The sequence below is a fragment of the Mytilus galloprovincialis genome, chromosome 9, assembly GCF_965363235.1.
Source record: "Mytilus galloprovincialis chromosome 9, xbMytGall1.hap1.1, whole genome shotgun sequence".
In the NCBI taxonomy this organism is placed as follows: Eukaryota; Metazoa; Mollusca; class Bivalvia; order Mytilida; family Mytilidae; genus Mytilus; species Mytilus galloprovincialis.
In genome coordinates, this window is record NC_134846.1 from 14,376,615 (window position 1) to 14,398,776 (window position 22,162).

General features: G+C 30.4%; 1 protein-coding gene and 1 long non-coding RNA gene across 2 annotated transcripts in view; both read left to right on the forward strand.

Annotated features, from left to right (window-relative positions):
- The first annotated feature begins 917 nt into the window (after positions 1 to 917).
- The window catches only part of LOC143044490 (zinc finger ZZ-type and EF-hand domain-containing protein 1-like), a 115,303-nt gene continuing 94,058 nt past the window's right edge, over positions 918 to 22,162 (forward strand). Inside the window, exons 1-2 of the mRNA XM_076216536.1 lie at positions 918 to 1,038; positions 4,862 to 4,892. Of these exons, the coding sequence (XP_076072651.1) occupies positions 985 to 1,038; positions 4,862 to 4,892 (85 nt within the window). The 5' untranslated portion in view covers positions 918 to 984. The remainder of the gene's footprint in view (positions 1,039 to 4,861; positions 4,893 to 22,162) is intronic.
- LOC143046650 (uncharacterized) lies at positions 11,771 to 13,570 on the forward strand. The gene is made up of 3 exons (XR_012969204.1): positions 11,771 to 11,854; positions 12,682 to 12,772; positions 13,449 to 13,570. It is a non-coding gene; the product is annotated as an uncharacterized LOC143046650 (long non-coding RNA).

The window sequence follows — 22,162 nt, forward strand, 5'->3', positions numbered from 1 at the left end:
CATGACAGATATCACTATAATACGACTTTGAAAGTAAAACAGTTCTATCATCTTGTAAAACAGTCTTTATTATATCTATCACATTAATGTTTGAAGGGTCTTAAGCTTTTACAAACCATATAAGTCGGTAGTATACTTTAGTATAATACTGTACTGTCAGTCACTAAATTTAAATTCAGTCATAAAAAATCACCTTATAGTCTTTCAAATCGTGAATCCTAGGAGTTTCGCGGACTCTTATAGGAGGCACAATTATTTGAGTGTCCCATCGGCGAATGTGAACACCGTCTGGTTAATTTTTTGGCAGAAAAACATTTTTGTTTATCATGAAGTTTATATTTACGTATAATATATTTATTAATCTCATATATTCCTGAATTTCATGGACGAATATTGTAAAACAAAAGAGATATTAACACTTATGTTGATCAATTCAATATATTTAAAGCATATATCGGCAAATGTGAATACCATCCGGTCAACTTTTTTAGCAGAAAAAAACTTTTTTTTTTACTATAAATTTATATTTTTGTATAATTTATTTATAAATCTCACAGATTCCTGAATTTTTTGGACAAATATTGTAAAACAAAAGAGATATTAACACTTGTTGCCGACCAGTTGAATATATGTATAGCGTTAAACGGCGAGTGTGAATACCGTCCGGTCAAATTTATTTGCTCAAAAATATTTTTTTTCACTTATTTGGTTTGATTTTCATAAAATATATTTTGATATCTTTAAGGTCTACCAATATTAAACAAATCTACTGAATAACAAAAAAGTTATGACTATTTATATCTCGTCCGGTCAACCGTCCTGTCACTATCCGGGCAATCGTCCTGTCATTAGTGCTTCCCTTTCTTTTCTGTTGCCCGAAAACAACTTCCGTTTTCTCGGAAATAATTGTTTTCGTTGCTTTCCCCGGTTCACTGAAATCCCTTCAATCGAAAAAGAAAAAGAAAATAATGAATCTTTTAAACTATGGGCAATTCCTCAAGTATCAGTGAATCTGAGGACGCACCAGAAACAACAAAAGTAAACGCTTGTTATTGGTTTGAATCATATCACATTCAGTTATTTTTGTATGATATTGAGAACGGTTATCATGGTTATGTCTTATGAATTTTATGAGTCATGCACATCGTTCTTAGTAAATTTAACTTAAACAAGTACCCCCTTTTCCATGTTTGCACATGACTATTTGTCTTGAAAATAAATAATAGTAAATAAGCTATATACCTTGTATGTGTTTGATAGATAAATATCTGATGCTTTAATTCAGGAAGTTCTTTATGGGTGATAGTCCAAATAATTATGACATCTTGGAAGGCTATTTTAAATTTTTGTTTTGATGCAGCCGTCAAAGAAAAAAAAATATAATAGCCTTCCAAGATGTCATAATTATTTGGACTATATCATGCATGGGCGGTACAAATTCTAGTCAAACCTTCCAGCACATATAAATCGGCATCTGGTCAAATCGGCACCAGGAATAGTCATATGGTCACCTGATTAAATCAACATCTAGTCAATGAAGTCTTTCCCCAACCATGTTGAATATGATGAAGATAAATTTGTTTTCAGTATTTTAAACAGAAAGATTAAAATAAAGTAGGGCATGTACAGAAATATTGACCAATTAACATTTTTTTAGTGGTTTCTGTATGTATTTTTTCGTTCAACTTTATGTGTAAAGTAAAGTAAAGTAAAGTAATCTTTATTTAAAGTCAGGTTGCATATATACATAATAACAAAGAACATGAGCTCTTAAGAGCTCTTTAACCGACTGATATTAATAAACAAAACATACATGTAATAACATCAGATACACATACAACACAAACATACAGACATCACATATATATATTAATACATAGATAGCACATGCAGAATAAAAGCTAAGCAAGATATATTAAAACAAATGTCTAATATCAGCACATATATAGTAGCACACAGGGTTTCCCCTGGATCAATTATTTTTTTCGCCACCTCTTTCGCCAAAACAATATATTTTTCGCCACTTTATTATTTTTTTCCCCAAATAGCATAAATATATTTTTCGTTTAAAATTTATCTTTTTTTTTCTACCCACCCCCACTAAATAAGGGTGCCACTATACTTTTTATAATAAAGAAGATATAAGTCCTGGAATATAACAAAATTAATGGACATGTTTTTGATCATATAATACCAGTATAGTTCGTAGGGAAAGTTTCTTTAAAAGAAAAATACTGATGTGCCCTTTTGTACTAAGAAACTAAGAAGTGGTTTTTACAACAAAACAAAAGCTTTCATCACATGAAATTGATCCCTCATTTCATGTGTAGTCATTATATTGTAGGGTTACTCTCCTTCGAGGGGTTGTTCCCAACCTTTTGGATATATTTCTTCATAACGAAAGTTTTCTTTTCTTGATCATCGTAAATGAATAAGTTGAGACGTACAACTATGCTTGAAACACGTGTGTCACTCAAACGACTTTAAAGTAGTCTCCCTAATCAATAACCTATATTTTAAGTCAAAGGATAATTAAAGTTTTAAATCAGAGATTTTTCTTGCTTTTGAACATTTTTCGTCACAACAGCTTTCTTTTCTAAATTATCTTTAAAAGGAGAGGAGACGTCAAAAGTTTGCTTCAAACACGTGCGTCGCAAAGTGGTAAATAAATTCTGTATGTGACATTTAGCGGAAGCTATTTAACCATATCATTTTGTCAAACAATTCAATCAACACCTTTATTAATTAGTCCTTTGTTGTCGATAGTTATAAAATGCAATCAGCTGATTATTGATTTTCTGTTCAAATCTTAATGAGGTCAAGGTGAATTCCGAGTATTTTCTGATCGGGTAAAGTCCGAGAAACTTGAAAAAAGTAAATAAACAAGATGGAGGAAAATAAATCGTTATATATATTTCTTTCGCAAATGACGAATTTTTATCGCCACAATTATTATTTTTTCGCAAATTGCTAAAATGGCGACCGCCAGCGGAAACTCTGGTAGCACATAGTATTTATATAAGAGTAGCACATGCAAACTTAAACACTTTAAGCACAAACAAAAGACTGCATGCAGCTATAGCAAAGGTAATGCATCGGCAAAAGAAATAAATGGCTAAATAAAAAATAAAAATAACTGCAAAAAGATAAAACATAAAAAAAAACCAAACAAACAGCAGGCTTCGAGATCAAGGTATTTGATTTACAAATGATATATATATTTGTTATGCATATTTTTACCAACTAGAGCATTATTTTGCAAGATTGTTGGTTTAATATATACTACCTGAAATAACACCTTTATAATTGCCGATTAGTTTGCATGCAAGTTAGATTAGTGATAGTTTTCCCTTTTATTCAATAACTACCTGTAGTTAAAACAACACACTTATTTATTATTTAATTGATATAAGTTATTGAATAATCAATTGTAAAGAAAACTAATCAAACCATCAGTCATTGAATGTTGAGCAATTTTCAGAGGAATGACTGACATGACATGTATTCTAACGTTTTTTTAAATAATTAAAAATAGTGAGATAATTAATAGATTTGACCAGACACAGATTTAACCAGATGCTGATTTGACCTTTTCCATGGTTGCTGAATTGACTTGTACCCAGGGGGTACAATGTGATTGATTTCCAGACAATTCTCAGTTTGGACTCAATACCAGCGAACCAACAGATATTACCCCAAAACTGTATCTTGAGAAATAATTTCAAATACTGCTTTTAAAAGCAAGGAAATCTTATTATTTTTTCTAAACAAAAGTACAATTTAACTGCACAAATTTGATTTTTACATTGTTCACATTTGGACAATTTCTGAAAACAATGTGTGTTAAAGACGCTTGTGGTACTTTATGTGCCTAAAAAAGTATCTAAAACAAATTAAAATATTGAAAACAATAAGACAGATTTTGCTTTAAATACTCTTTCCTAGATAAATATTCATTACAATTAGGTATGCTTTAAATCAAAATTTGTATATGTTCTTAAGTGTGTCATCGTGTAATTATTGAAAATTTTGCACTTTTGAGTTTAAAAGCAAGTGAGTTTAAAAGTTTCCCAAATGGACATGTAAAAGATAATGTAGAGGCCTGATTAATCTGTTGTTCTTGATATTGTAGTCAACACCTTGCAGACATAAGACATTAATCCACACTGTTTAAAATATATGTTTTATTACCCTTTATATTTAATTCATTCCTTTTGGTAAAATTCAGGATTATATTTAGAAAATTCTTGATTATTTAACGGAAAATGTCATCAAGATAGCGATGAGTGTTGTTCATGTTGTTAAATTTATCAAATAAATGCAATTTAGACTATTCTTTTCTGAGTTTGGTCATAACACAAGAAAAACAGGTCTGCTATTAAATGGGTGGAATTAGTGCCTATAAGAATAACCTGAATTGTTGATTGTTTCATGCACTTTTAACCCATTTCAAATTGTTATTTAATTACTTTTTATATGAAGAAAACTATAAGTGCATTCTCACTACAATTTATTAATATTTGTAATGCTGGGTCCTTTGCCATCTAACTATATAAATGAATTAAGCCATGGCCAACAGGACAATACCCCTTAATTTGGGTTGGTTTTCAGCAAACATTTCATATCCACTTTCACATTGTTCCAGATTCATACTATTCCTTTTTAATAGGTTTTGTTCATTGTTGAAGGATGCAGGGTGACCTATAATTGCTTACAAGTTACATCCACTTCCTTTGGTCTCTGGTGGATAGCTACATTGTATCTCCCTGGCAATCATACCATGTCTCACAATAAAAAAATAAAATAAAATAACACTGACCATGTGAATATTTAAAATTTTTCCTTTTTTTTGTATTTCCAGATGGATGAGAATTCTGATTCTGAAGATACAGGTTGGTACATCCATTACATCTAAGACATGTTAAAAAAAATCAGAATAATTTGAAGGGCTATATGTTTGTAAAGGAATACTTTAGGAGTCAACATGCCAGATATTGGATGGAGCTTTTTATATTTATTTTTCACAGATTTTTTTGACAGATAGGTCAGGTCTTTCAGTTTTGAGATAAAATAGTTGAGTTCCTCCCTTTTCACCATTATTTTGTAATAATTTAATTTTGGATGTATTGCGTCTTCTGATTGGCTGACGTTATTTTGTTATCAGCCCATAGACATAATTTAGTCATGTGACCGTGACATCATCAACGTTTTTTCATGGTTTTCTACGGTTTGAATGGAATTTAGAATTAAATTATAAGAAATGACTGTAATATTTTTTCTGTCTATTTGAAATAACATAAAAAATGTGGTGCACATTGTTAAATAAGGCCACGGTTTTTTTATTTGTTGGTTTACGGATCCGCCGACCCGATTTTGCCGATTTTCAAAATAAAAATAAAATTGACTTTTCATGCTTTTTTATTCCCGCCGACCCTTATCAATGCAGTATCCCTGAAAAATAATTAAAATTTCTTTTTTTATAAAATAAAATGCATTAATCATTAACAAAGTTGATAACACTTTCTGTTGTGAAAAATAAAACTTCCAATTTACGTTTCTGAAAATAGACAAATCAATTATAACTGACCTTGAAATAGACTGGGATCCCGCTATATATAATCACCTTGTTCTATAAATAGACAGGTGGAGACCAGCGCCATTTTAGTACTTTTTAGTACTATTTAATGCGCAACCAGTCGCGCAGGAGATTCCGGATGTTTCATGGGAATTTCCTCACTCGCATACAGCTGTTAGAATGGAAGAACGTCTGCTACAATGAAGATCGACAATGTAACCCATAAGCTCATTTAAATGGTATCGTCAACAAATAATTGAATATATATATAACATGTAAAAATATTTATTATAAATATCATTACTATAAAAAACAGTTCTACCCCAAAAAATGAGGATTTAGATATATTTTATTTTTATTTTTGGGCAATCGCTATTTTTACGGTCATGACGGTACTGTCAGATCACAGCCAAAGGAGTTTATAAAAAACTTTAAACATCTATCAGTCAAAGTGAAATCATCAGTTCAACCTCAGTAAAGGAACAGGCATACAAATCTTTAGTTGGCCATCACTAGGATATTCCTGTCAGTCTGGGACCAGTACTTTACTAAGGAGGGCCCTCATGGGGTTTTTGATTATGTGATTACTTGGCCGTTTTTTTAATGATTATTTGATTATTAAGCCAAATATTTCATGATTATTTGATTACCTAGGACTGTATTTTTAGTTTATGATTATTTGATTACTAAAGATAAGCAAATATTTAATGATTATCATCAATTTATGTGATTATATTGGCAAAAAAATGGTGATTATGTGATTACTAGGACCCCCCCCCCCCATGAGGGGCCTCACTAAGGATTTAAACAAAATAGAAAAGTACAAAGAAGGGCTGTAAGATTTGTCACAAACCTATACACAGATAGACCTCAAGTGTTATAGTGACATGATAGATCACTTAAAACCGAGAGACGGTGGCCGCTATCCCATAAAAAAACACACACATTGTATGCATGTCTGGTTGTGTTTTATAAAATCATATTTTCACTGTATATATATGCGTATACATGTATGTCTATAAAAAGCAATGCACAGAACAAGCACTGCAGTCTGTCCAGTTATTTTAGGGTTTGTCTGACCGAAAAAGAAATTTGAAATTTTTCTTCTATATACCTGATATATATATATTCAACTTAAAATTATGAAAATGTTCTTTGCTGGACAGAGTTAAGGATACTCTGTACAAGTGACATAAACTTCAATGTGTTGAAGGCAGTCATTTAATCATAGAGTAAAAGTAGAAGAAAGTATGAATTTATAATTTAACACCACGCACATTAATATTGAGCGTCCATTTGTAACTATACATGTAAGAAAACATATCTATAATCTAGTCATGTAGCTGAAATTATTTCTAAAATCAATCAATTTATTAAATGCAACTTCTTCAATGTCTTTTGTAAAATTTTACAAGCTCTACTAATAAATTTTTCATTTTTTATTCAACCCCCCCCCTCTATTATTTCTTAACACAGAGCTGAGAAACAACAAAAATTTCAACAAATATGTTGAGGTACATGTTAACATGCTAATCTCTCTTTTTTTTTTAAATGTAGGTCTTATTGTCTGTTAAATTTGGTCTGATGAAACTACATTTCATATAATTATTTCAATTAAATTATAGGCCATATTAATTTAAAGAATATAAATGAAGATGTGGTATGATTGCCAACTCTCCACAAAAGACCAAATGACACAGAAATTATCAACTAACAAAGAAACAAAACAAAAGTGCCAAGATATATATAACAAAAAATAAACAGTCACAAAAAACATTTTCAAATCAATTTATAAAAGATGACATACATGTAGACTCCTTTGTAGAAAGCAGTATAATAGCATATACATGTATTATATTATACATATATATGTAAGTTGTTTTCATCTCTAACAAACTAACAAGTGATCATTGGACATTTTTTTCTCATCTTAAACATATAAAATACTGTCTTCTTTAAGATTTCATCATTTTCCCAGCTAGCTACTTTTTCAATTTCATAACTTTTTCTTCATACGGTAAACAAAATTTTGACCTGTGTTTCCCAGTATTTTGATTTAAAGAAATGATGAAATTTTCTCCATACAAATAAAGCAAAAATTTATTTGTACACCTGTTATTTGTACAATAAAAGGCTAATTACAGGATAAAATGTCATATTTTGATTGGCTAATGCGAGGGTGTTCATTTACTCTAATGCAGCAGATTTTTAATTATTCTTAACCATCAATCATGAATGAATATTTAATAGACTGCAGTCTTAATTGCTAAATATATCAATTTTTAAACAATGGAAAATAAATACTTGTTATTAATATAATTGCATTAGATATATGTTTCATTATAATACAATAAATAAATTTGGTGTATTTACTGTCTTCTGATTGGTTAAAAGAATTAATGTTATTTTCACGATATTATTGAAAGTATTGTAAATAACTATAGTGATAAAGGTATTGTTTTGGTATGTGGAGATTTAAATAGCCGCATAGGTGAATTAAGTGATTTTTTACTTAATGACGATCTAGATAAATATGTCGAAAGTGTTGAGCACGTTGTAAACCCCATTATTTCTGACAGAAGTTCAATGGACAAAACAGTTAATGCATTTGGCCGTAAACTATTACAAATGTGTTTTAACACGGGTTTAGTTGTAGCCAATGGCAGGCTTTGTAATGACAAAAATGGTAATTTTACGTTCTGTACAGCCAAAGGAAGAAGTGTAAATGACTACCTACTAGTGCCCCCGAGCGAATGTAGATTAATCAATGATTTTAAAGTGCTACCTATGAACGAATTTTCTGATCACATGCCTGTTTACTTCGAACTAGACTTATCTGTTATTCGTCAACAAAACCTCCCCCGAGTCCATAAATTCATTAAATGGGACAACAATAAGTGCGATGAGTATATTGAAATTTTACAGTCTCATCGTGACAGCCTCTTGAGTTTGGTGAATGATCTATCTTCCGAAATTGATATTAATAACGCAGTGAAGGAGATAACCCGAACTATCTATGAAAGTGCATATAAAGTTTTTGGACACTCTGTTTTATCTCGAGACGATATATATGTTAAACGACCAAATAACGAATGGTTTAACGAGAAATGCGCAAATTCACGAAAAGAATTTCACACTGCTAGAAATTTTTATATGCGTCATCCGACAGATACAAATAGACATTCATATATAACGACTAGAAACAAATTTAATAAAGTCAAACGTAATGCACAGTTTAACTTCAAGAAAAGGAAAGGAATCGAACTTTGTAATATTGCAAAAAGGGAACCTAGAAAGTTTTGGTCCGCTGTAAAACCGAAAAACAGATCAAAATGTTTAGTTGAAAATAATGAGATGTTGAGCTATTTCGAAAATATTTTGGGATCGAACCCACCAGAACTTTGTGATGAAGTTTTACATTTATTAAACAATACCGACTTTGGTGAAATAAGTATTGATATTCTCGATTCAGAAATTACAGAAGATGAAATTATAAAAGCTATACAGAAACTTAAAACTGGCAAAAGTTCGGGAAACGATGATATAATTGGTGAAATGTTAGCTGCGAATCCTCTTTTCTTTGCGCCTATTTTTAAAATTCTTTTCAACTCTATGTTTGACAATGGAATATATCCAGATAATTGGACCGATTGTATAGTTATCCCTGTACCCAAAAGCGGTGATTTGTCAGACCCTAACAATTTCAGGCCGATTGTATTGGTGAGCATTCTTTCTAAGATATTTACTAGCATATTAACGGAACGTTTGCTGTCGTGGTCGGAAGACGAAGAGAAATTAATAGACAATCAGTTTGGTTTTCGTCCTGGTCGTTCAACTGTTGACGCCATTTTCACACTGCATGGAATTATATCACATGTTTTAGTACAAAAGCTTCAGCTTTTTTGTGCCTTCGTGGACTTTCGCAAGGCTTTTGATAAACTACACAGAAGAATTTTGATATACAAACTGCTAAAGAATGGCATTAGTAACAAATTTGTTTCTATTATTAAAACTTTATATTCATCAGTGCGTCTTCGTGTACGATCTGGAGGAGTGCTGTCAGATGCGTTTGACAATTTTCTTGGTGTAAAACAAGGGGAACCTTTATCGCCTTTGCTGTTTTTGTTTTTTATTAACGACATTATTCAAGATATTTCCGTTGAAACAGATAAAGACATCGTGTCTCTAAATGGATTTTTAATATATTTGATCTTATTTGCTGATGATACCGTACTTTTTGGAAAATCAACGAATGTGTTGCAACATTTACTGAATAAATTACTACTATATTGTAATAAATGGAACATAGAAGTAAACACGGAGAAGACAAAAGTTGTTGTTTTCCGAAATGGATGGAGGCCTGTGGTAAACCGTTTTTATTACAACGACAGAGAATTAGAAATTGTGAACTCCTATGTATACCTCGGTGTATTGCTCCACTATAATGGAAAATTTTTACAAACTCAAAAGCGTTTATCTCAACAAGGATCAAGAGCTTTATCTTCACTAATAAATTCATTGAAACAAATATATGTGACTACTGAACAACAAATTTTCCTATTCGATAGTATGGTTGGATCCGTTTTAAGTTATGGGTCTGAAATATGGGGTTTTCATCGTGCTGGTGATATAGAGCTTATATATAATAGATTTTGTAGATTTATTTTGAAACTTGGTAAAAAAGTCCCTACAAATTTTTTATATGGTGAACTTGGGCACCTGCCATTGCATATTTTGAGAAAATATAAAATCCTGAAATATTGGATTCATATTGTAACTAATAAACCTCATATTGTATATGAAGTTTATAAACTTTTGTACAAAGATGCAAATAATGGTAAAATTAATTGGGCGTCTAACGTAAAAAAATTGTTATGTAACCTTGGATTTTATGATGTATGGATTTCACAAGATACTAGTAAATTATCATTTGATTGTATAAAAACACGTATTAAAGATCAATTTTTACAAAGCTGGAATACAGCTTTAGAAGAATGTAATAAACTTTGTATTTATAAACGATATAAACTAGAATTTGGTTTTGAAAAATACTTAGATTTTCATTGTAATGTATCTATATTAACAAAACTACGTAGCGGCACACTTAAATTAAATGTTGAAGTTGGTCGTTATTTAAATACTCAAAGAGAAAACAGAATTTGTATGTGTTGTAATATGAATGTTTTAGAGGACGAGTATCATTTTGTTTTATCATGTCCAGCGTATAGATCTGTGCGTATAGAATTTTTACCTTTATTCTACTGTTCTTGGCCAAATCGGCACAAGTTAGATAATTTATTACAAGCTCATTCTAAATCTCTGACAGTAAAACTATGTAACTATTTAAATGCAGCTTGGAAAATTAGATCGCATATATTGTCATAATATTATTGTATACTCTGTAACTACTGTTCTCTGCTGTCTTTTGTTTGTCATATATTGTATATATTTTCGTTTGCCATAGCATGTATATGCTTCTTGCAAATAAAGTATTCATTCAATGTTATCAATTTTTATGGCGACACGCCCACTCTAATGTTGTGTATTGATACGCAAACATCTGTGTACGTTGTTATTCGTATTAATATACATCTTTGAGCCTTATTTTTGATAGAAATTTATTTATAATGAATTTTTATGGCGACACGCCCACTCTAATGTTGTGTATTCATACGCAAACATCTGTGTACGTTGTTATTCGTATTAATATACATCTTTGAGCCTTATTTTTGATAGAAATTTATTTATAATGAATGGTTATGAGTATCATATGTTTTTTGGCACAGTGGAAAAAAAAAAAAATTACCAAACAAAGTCACATAAAGTATTATCAAAAAAAAGGGAACACAAACTTACAGAAATGCATTTCATTTAAAAACCTCTCTGTAGAGAAATATGATAAATCTCAAAGACTTAGTGGTGTCTTCTTAATCTATCATGTCTATCTTGGACTGGTTTATTTGTTTTCCTTGTCTGAACCCTCAACTCTCATTAGAAATAGGATAACTAAAACTCTATTTATCTAGTAGGTCATTAAAGCAAAGAAAAAGGATTACGTTCATAGTATAAGGGAGATAATTCCTATTGATGTAATAAAAAAATGTACTGAATTTTATTAGGACAATATCAGCCAATCAAATTGTGAAAAATTACTCCAGCAATCAGCCAATTTTTATTATTTTTTTAAATTTATAGATGAGAAAAGACTTATGCACAAACATGAACAACAAGACAAGAATGAAGTATATATGCAGAATTTGAAATTAAACGAAAAGCAAGGTAAGTTCAATTTGTGACACAGTTTGAACATCAACAATAAAAAAAAGGGACATAATTATATGTATCATATTAATCAAGTTTTTTTTTTATTGATATTAAATAAAAAATTATGGTTTTTTGAAAATCATATTCCTGAATTTAAAGGTGGAGATTATTTAGCATTATCGTTAAGTATGCTATCAACAATGCTATAAAGAGATGTGGTATGATTTCCAGTGTTACAACTACCTATCAAAGTTCAAATTTAGCTGATTTAAGCAATTGCATGCAACCGTACAGCATTCAACTATGAGAAAAATCCATACCTTATTGTCAGCCCTAAAAGACTCCAACCTGATAAATATAATACATTTCAATTAAAAAAACTAAAGGAATTGTTTCTTTCAGAAAATTGATCTTTGTTCAATGGAATAATAAAGACAGTTTGTGTATATGGTCGTTGTTTAAAAATAAAAGCTTTATTGGCAAGGGTTACAAATTTTGAAAAAAGGGAATTTTAAGCTATTAAAGGTAAAGGATAAATGCAGAATATACTTTTATTGTAAAAATTTATTTGTATGAGCTTGAGGTGCATATTTTAAATTTATAAGTAATACAGAGGAAATAAGCAACATATAAACACCATTTAAAAAATTTAGTGGGGTCTTTTTAATCTATCATGTCTATCTCACACTAAATTATTTTTATTCCTTGTCTGCACCTTCAACTGTCATTAGAAATAGGTTACCAAAAACTTTTTTAAAGCCAACATTTATATGTGTACCTGTTAATACCAAAAATTAGTTGATTGCAGGATAAAATCTTGTATAAAATATTTTTATTTATAGATGTGAAGAGACTTATGCACCAACCTGAACAAGACAAAAATGAATTATACTAGTATATATGTGCAGAATTTGAAATTAAACAAAAAGCACGGTAAGTTCAATTTGTGACACAGTTTGAACATCAATAATAAAAAAGGGACAGGATGGCAGGTCCCTCCTTAGTTACCCCTGGTCAACTGTGGATTTGACGGCAACTTTTAGCCAATGAAAAAATTTGTTACATCCAAATTGCATTAGAAAATTGGTTCTTTGTCAAATCTAATAAGTAAAGACATTAAAATTGAAAATGGAAATGGAGAACATATTAAAGAGACAACAATCCTACCAATGAGCAAACAACTGCTTACAGCCACTAATGGGTCTTCAATATAGTGAGAATCTCCTGCACCTGGAGGCGCTCATACTAGTTCAGTGATAATTAATGTCATACTAAACTCCAAAATATATACACAAGAAACTAAAATTTAAAATCTGATAAGACTACCAGAGGATACTTAGATGCACGTACTTGGGACATATGCAACAATGAGACAACAATACAATATGCACAATAAAACTCATCATAACAAAAAAAGTACATGTATGTGGTCATTGCTTAAGATTAAAAGCTACATTGGCTGTGTATGGATACTTATACATTCCAATTACACACCTATGACTACTTTGTAAAATGCATAACTGTTTTAATTTCATGCAATACAGGCTTTTTAGAGTTTAAAGGAAAACTGTGTTAAATGAAGCATACTTTTAATCTTTCCTTTATATAGTTCATTTCTAATACCAAGAGGATGAATGTAGGTCTAGGTACACCTATCAAGCAGAGAGAATGTGATAGAGATTTTTGTTTAGTGTGTGGGAATTTTGCAAAGGAAGCCCGTAGAGTAGAAACCATCCGGGAGTTAAAAGGGAAAGATTACAGTTTAAAGGAGTTATTGAAGAAATATGGTGGAATTAATGTTGAAAGTGGAACAGTATGCAGAAACTGCAGTAAAAAAGTTGACTCTCTTCACAAAAAGAATACTGATTTTTACAATGAATGCCAAAAAAATGCTGGGATGTCAAAACGAATGGCTTCCTCACCACATATAAATCCACCAAAGAGAATAAATATGTCAACACCGAAAACATCTACTCAATATGCAGCAGTTTTCAGTGACAGTGAAGAAGAAGAAGATGACATTTCCATCATTGGTTTACATTTATCAGATGAAGGTAATTAAGTTAAAATATATGTTTACTTAAACCTGGCAACAATGAGTTGGGTGGTGCCCAATGAAACCCTTGCAAAAATGCAGATAATACAGATTCTTTACTATAAAGTTTCTGGGGGACCAGGAACCATTGTAAATACATATAAATGTAATTTTGTATACTTATTAATCAATAACTTTAAAAATTTAATATTTAAGACACATAAGCTAACAAACATTATAAAAGAATTAAAATACAATTTTAATGGTAGCCACACTATTGTGCTGGTTTTAACTTTTGTCCTTGTACTTTGAGCATATCCAAGGGATCATAATTTATGATCTATTTTAATTTATGAATTATCTAAGTTTGAACAGGAATGGTGTAATTAATAAGTATATGGTTAAATACATGTAGTATATCAATGAATGTATCTCTTCAAATGGTTTTAGTCAGAAGTTATAAAAATATCATTATAACAATTTTTAAGTTATTTGTCTTTTTAATGTAGAAGTCCCAGTTGATCCTGTTGAACATTCCGACAAATCATCTAAGGAAGATGAACTGGCTATTTTATCAGATTTACGAGATATTAGACCATTTCATTGTCAACCTGGTAGGAAACATTCATGTTTTGGAGAAATGTCATTATCTGTTGTTCAAAACCTTGATGTGGACCATTATCACAATTGGATCAATACCAGAAAAGTTAAATTTGCTTTGGAAAATGGGAACTAAACATTGACATAATCAAATGACTATTAATAGTCTGTAATTTGCCAGGTCCAATTTGTTTTTTTGTAACTTGTTTTCTTTGGATTGATCTGATAATTGAAGATATTTCACCAGATTTTTGTAGATTGTTGGTATGATGTATTTGATAATTACACCATTTTCCCTGGTTGGGTGGAGGGTTTGACACCTTCAAACTAGTTAAACCCCACCATAGTCTGTTGTTGTTAGTTGATCTAATATTTGTATTTTTAATTTTTTTTTTATATGAAATAGAGCATTTAGTTTTCTAAAAAAAAAATCTCACTTTTTTTTTCTAGTGTGACCTTTTATAGCTGACTATAGGTTTATCTCATTGTTAAAGGCTATACTTATTTGATTGCCTATGATTGCTTACATTTAATTTTTTTGAACTTTGGTCATGAGAGTTGTCTCATTGGCAATCTTACCACATCTCCATATTTTTATGACAGTTCTTCCTAATTAAAACTACTATAGCTTTTATCCAATCAATCATTTTTTCTTCAAATATATTCCACCTTTGGTTTGTATTGATATTTGATATGTAAAGGTCATAAAGTTGTTTTTTTAAACCTGGTTACTGGTAAAAGTAAAATCAAAAGAATTAACATACAATATGCATATAGCTTTTTATATACTACAAATATTTTCAATTTTTTAACTAGTTACATGAAACATTTTTTACCTATTATATAGAAAATGCACAATTAGTTACACTGTTTTCTTAAGTTTAAAAATCTACAGTTACCATATAAAATGTAGAGAATATTGGACCTTTTCTTTGCTGTTTCATAGACCAGCAATAATTACTCTAGTTTGGAAATAAAATATTCACTTTTTTTTTTAGATATTAGCAAAGGCAAAAATGATTATTCAAAATTATTATTTTTGTCAAAATAATTTACAAATTAAAATAGTGGAAAGATACAGATATTTACAGTATTTTACCGGTAGTTATTGTATTTATTTTTTATTGAAATTTAAAAAATGCCACAGATGATCTCTTAATAAAGCTCTACAAGTCTTTTTCTCCGTTAAAAGTATAAAATTATAATTTCTGTGAGGTACCCTTAAAAACCTGTCTAAACTTTTTGAAAGTCTGATTAAACCTTTTTTCACATATGGTAGTGAAATGTGGTTATTTGATCATTACATAAATTTGAATAATTTTGACAATCTACCAACTTATAGAATACAACAAAAGATGTGGGAATATATTCTGAGGGTCAAAACATGGTCATCAAATATGTCTAGTAGACTTGAATGTAACAGGAATCCAATGTTGATTTTTTAATTTTGTTTAATGTATAGTTATCATAAAACAATACTTAAAATAAATATAGCTAGAACATTATATAGTGCATTTACTGCAGGTCAATAATTATCTCATGAAAACTTAAAATGCTGGTTTTCTACACTGAATAAAGAGTTAAAGTACTTAAACTTAATACAAAAAAATTTACAATAAAAACTCTTATAAGATAATATAATCAGCAATCTGTCTTACAACCACAAATAATCATATCTGGAGCTGTGGACAGTAACCTGGTGTTTTTTAGTAATATTTTTGTTTCAAATTTTGTTCCCAGTACTATCTTCAAACCAATCTTTTTCAAAAATATGAAAAGTAAAATTACACAACTAAAAATCTTGTGATGAATATAAAATGTTTAAAGGTACCTTGTTTACCAATCTTATGGCTTAAATTTAAAAGATTCATGAAATAATCATTTTTCTAAACTTTTTTCAAAATTTTTCTTATCATTTTCTAAATATTACTGAAGGTACATGTAATCATTTATTCAAATTTGTCAGAGATACATTAGACATAGGAAACAATACATAAAAGTAGGGTTACAATTGTATAACATGTGAAACATTGAAATTTTGTTTTGTATGATATCATACATGTATGATGTGTAATGGAGAATACTTATGTTATATTACTTATCTAATCTGAATCTGAAAATTTGGAGTTATCTCCCATTGTTTTGACCAACCTTGAATGAAGTATTAGTGGTACATTTTATTTCTAACAGTCAAACATTTTAATTGAAAGGTAGCAAATAAGGTGTTCTTCAACTTAATTGTTTGTTTACTTCTGAAAATCATAACAAGATAGGCCCATTTTCTTGTGGTTTTTTTTATAAAAATTTGTTTTAACACTGAAATAGCCCAGTCAATCCATTTTAACTTTCAACTATTAATTTGCAGTTTTAAATTGTGTAGATTTAATTTAATGTTTGTACAATGAGTAAAATGTTACTCAAATAATGCTGCTTTAGGTGAACATATGGAAATAACCCCTGGATGTCCTCTTCACATTTAATGCCTTTGTAGTTCAAAACAATTTTGTCACACAAAGTTTGGGTCAATCCTGTCACAAGTTGTTGGTTTAACATGTTTATTTGATCATTTTCTGCATTAAAATAAGATTCTAGCATTTCCTTTAATTGTGTACAATCTGGTTCATCAGCACATTGACAATTATCTATGACATCACACTTTTCCACTTCACTTACAAGACAATGGTCACATTCACACTCTTTTTCACATACATCACAGCAGTTATGCATAAGTATTGAATCTAAATCAACTTTTGTCTCAAAATACTGGCTTAGAAACTTTCTTCTGCATGTTTTTAGGAGGCAGAATTCTCTCACTTCTGGTTGTACAATGGTGTTGGTGGCAATATCACTCATATTGTAATGCATATATGCACTGCTTTGTCGACCATCTCTACCAGCTCTACCAATTTCTTGTAGATAACCTAAATAAGTAAACAATAATTGTTTTTGTTAAATCATTTCCTTTCATTTTTCAAATTTCTGGTTCTGACATTCATGAAAAAAACGAAACAATATTACATATTTCAAATCTTAGAACTGCAATTTTTTTCTAAGAACTAGGGGTTCAATATTCATAGTGAAATGGTTTTTTTTTCATTTTCTGTTAAAGTCTCATGTTTATTTGCATGTTGGTGTATCAGCATATGAAAATGTGACCAACATACAGCATTGGCTTTTGATCTCAAGGTGAAAATATGGATTTTTGTATTGTAAATACTTGTGACCTACGACTTTTCATCTTTTTTCACAAAGTGTTATGATATTTGGAATATCACAAAAGGATGAAGTGTAGGATATTTAGGCGTCTATGTATATATATAGTTACAATTATTGGCCTTTCACTTGTTGTAAAATATGAAAGTCCTTGTGAATTTGTGAATATTAATTAATACATGTATATGCATAATCCAGAACTTTTCTATTTAGATAAATATATTTATATTTATAAATATGCAATTGTGTAATATATATATGTATTAGACCGCAGTCAATTCTTTTTAAGGTGCTTATGATCCAATTCTTGCAATTTAAATATTATAACCTGTTAACATAAATAGTTAGTTTTATGTTTCTATATGTAAATGGGAGATAACTACCCTTATATTTTATCAGTTGAGGCTGCTTATGCAGCTCTGAACACCATGGTTCTGTTGGTATTAATAGACACAGTCTAAAGGGGAATAATCCTTACATATGATACTGATTGTCTCCCATATCAATTATGTATTCAGTGTTTTATTATGTTATATTTTATTATATTATTATTTCATTGTTATCATATTGTATGAAATTTTGAAACCCTCATAACCTTTGTAATACGTTATAAAGCCTTTAGTTAATACTTGCATTCCAAAGAACTTGGTGGTCCAATGTGGCAAACCCTTTCAACATCTGGGGCATCAGTTCCCATACCATAAGCTTGAGTGGCAAAAAGCAACTTTATGGATCCATGTGTGTCTGCCATGTTCTGTGCTATATTTTTTTTCATCTAGAATTATACAATTCATTTTAAATGCAAATGATTTATAATGATTTCATTTCTCTTTATACATGTAAAATAAATACTGTTTCATTCAATATGTTGTTTATTGTTTAATACTAATGAAATATGTTGAATAAAGTGGACATGGACATTAATGTTCTGTAACAGTTAAACTGGTTTTTTTTTTTGCATCCATGTACAAAGATGAATAAGGGTTCTGTCCATGGCCAAATATTAAAATTAAATCAAAGTCAAAAGCACTAAATGTATGATCGTTATGAGTATATGACCGCATTAAGTTAAAATGAAAATTCATAATATAAGTAGTAACCAATGGATGTCACTGTCATAATTTGTTGGCACATCTAATGATTGGTTTATTTTTCAACTCTTAAAAAAATTGTTTCTGAAATATGCTTATTTCTTGTAAACCATATTATGAAATTAAAAGAAAAATCTTCTACCTTAAGGATGGAAGTATTATTTATTACAAAAATATGTACAAAAACATCAGACCAAAATGAAAATAGAAAAATTATTTGTACTCCTTTGGAGTCAGTATACCAGATTTGAATCCATTCCTTTTTTGAAAGTGTGCCTGGAGTTTGCTTGTCTATGTTTGATTTCTTAGTAGATTAGAAAAGGAATGCTTTATTAATATTAATTACCTCATCTGTGCAAGGTGCATGGAACTGTGACACTGCTGAAAGAATTTCATTGGTATTGTCTTCCAGGCGGGCTGCCTGTGACACCATGTCATAACCTACTCCACACCATTTAAGTTTTGAATAAACGATAGTTTTGGGAACATTCCAGATCTGACTACAAAGTTCCTCTATATATGGGTTTAGCACATCTTGATAGGAACCTTCTGCTGTTGTCTTACCTCCGGTGAGAGGTAAACGTTTTTGAACTATAAGTTTGATGTTTGGTCTATCAACTGGACCTGAAAGGGAAAACACGTCTTTCATACAAAGTTGTTGTTGTATCTCTTTCCTCATTTTCGGTGTCGCTGTCGCTGTAAGTGCTAGGATTTTTGCCTGTGGCAATATTGCACGTAATTTGGATATGTTTCTGAAATCTGGACGAAAATCGTGTCCCCACTGAACCACACAATGAGCCTCGTCTACTACTATGTGTGACACATTTTCCCAACTCTTCTGCTTAAAAATATTGCAAACGTCTTTTTTTAGAATTTGTTCAGGGTGGCCAAAAATGTACTCAAATTTACCATCCTTGAAATCTGCTGCCTCTGGTCCTGAAATATAAAAATTAAACACTTTTTGGTACATAATCACCATTTATTTTTAGACTTTGATTAATAAGATTAAAATGTATTTACAGATTTAATGTAAAAATATTATTAACAGTTTAATTCTTTAGAAACAGATGCATGATTGTTAGGTAATGTATTGCCCACAGGGTTCATTTGACATTGGTCTCATTTCATGTTTCTATTTCTATAACTAGCTGCAAGCAATATTCTATATATGAAATGATTGTGAAGTGTACATGTGTTTCCATCTTGGTTATCTGACATTAAAATTTTGGTTTATTTTATTTAGGGAATTTTATGACTGTAACATTTTTTCGGTCTATGAAGAAATGTTATAAAAAAGGTGCTGCACACTGAATAACCTGTATATGTGTTATACTAAAGTGTGCACCACATTTTTTATTGTTATTTGCCCATAATTTTATTCTAATTTTCATTTTAAACTTGAGTAAATCATGAAAAGGTTGATGACGTCACAGTCACATTTCAAAATTATGTCTACATGTATGAGCTGATAGACAAAACACTGTCAGCTACATGTAATCATAAGACTTGTTACATCCAAAATTAAATTTTGGTTTAATACTTGTAGTTAAATTTTTTATTTATGAATATCATTGCATAAAACATTTGGTTTGAAAAGCAGGAGAGACAGTTCATCAGGTGCAATCTTGTTTTAATAAATGATTGAAGACAAATATTTTAACATGAAATATTATTAAACTTATCAATTTTTGGTTTTTAAATTCTATATTATCTGTTGGATAATTCAAAGTGCTACCAAAGTAATTCACACAAAAAAGTAATTGAAAGTATATAAAGCAATAAGCACATCAATGGTTCCTGGTCCCCCAGATTATATCAAGAATCTGTATTATCTGCCATAATGGCAGGGGTATCATTGGGCACCACCCAACTCATTGTTGCCAGGTTAAATGTGTCATCCAACAGTACTTGAACTTATTATAGCTCCTATATAAACTTGGATACAACTTTTAGTAGTTGAAAAGTTGTAATTCTATATTATCTGTATAATATAAAACTGAAAGGTATGCAACACTAAAGAAAATACAACAGTGCAATTAAATTAATGAATAATAAAACACTTACAATGTAACATTGAAAACTAAAAATTAGACCCCCCCCCCCCCCCCCCCCCAAAAAAAAGGGGGGGCTTTATCCAACAACAAAACTTGCTTCTTGCAAGACGCTCACAGTGAAACAATTAATTTAATATATGAAGACAAGCTTTTGGTTTTGAAATTTCTGACATGAGGCAACTACAACTAGGGACAACATCTGAAGAAAAATATTTAAGATAAAGCAAAAATGTAATTCACATAGTTCAGCATGTGGCCACTGCGTTTTTCTTTTTTTTTCAATGGTTCCTGGTCCCCCAGATTATATCAAGAATCTGTATTATCTGCCATAATGGCAGGGGTATCATTGGGCACCACCCAACTTCAATCATTTATTAATGTTTATAATATGTTGTTAACTTGCCCTCTGATAAAAATGTTCCTGAGACAATATAGAGGGGGATACAACCTTTATCAAGAATCCAGGATCAGGTGTTTAGTGTTTGTAAGCTCATGATTATGGGATTGACCCTTTCAGGATAAGGGAATTCTTTTTTCAAAATTTCATGATTATGATTTGTTTTGATTTGGGACTTCAGGATTTCATGTTTTTTAAGTCCAGGATTTGGGGATAACAACCCCACCTACCCCCACCTACCCACCCCCCTTTCATTGCAGACATTTCAATTGTATCTAATTAATATTTATTCTTTTTTAAAATAAAAGATATGGGAATTTTTTGTAGATTTTGTTGTTGAAAAAAGATGAATATTATAAATAATCTGGTGCCCTCTCAAAGTATCAAACTATGAATAGCATTTATAAAATGACTTAAAAGACCTGCTGAGTTATTTATTTTCAATAGTAAAACATTGCAAGTCAGATTAGTTTTTACAAATTACCACAGAACAAACCATTTATTTTTGTGATTATCAAGGCAGCCCCAGGTTAGGGGAGGGGGATTCTGCCAACATGTTTAACTCAACACATAATATATGTATTTGCCTGTCCCAAGTCAGGAGCCTGTAGTTCAGTGGTTGTCGTTTGTTTGTGTTACATATTAGATTTTCGTTCATTTTTTTATACAAATACATGTAAGGCCGTTAGTTTTCTTGTTTTGAATAGTTTTACATTGTCATATAGGGGCCTCTTATAGGTGACTATGCAGTATGGGCTTTGCTCATTGTTGAAGGCTGTATGGTGACCTATAGTTGTTTTAAGGGACTGTGCAATATTTATCTGAGGGTGGGACCGGTGCAAACATGGACGGGGCACATACTTTTTTCATGCAATTAATGAGCGGGGCGCAAAGTTTTTTGTAACAAACCTTTGGCGGGGCGCACACTTTTTT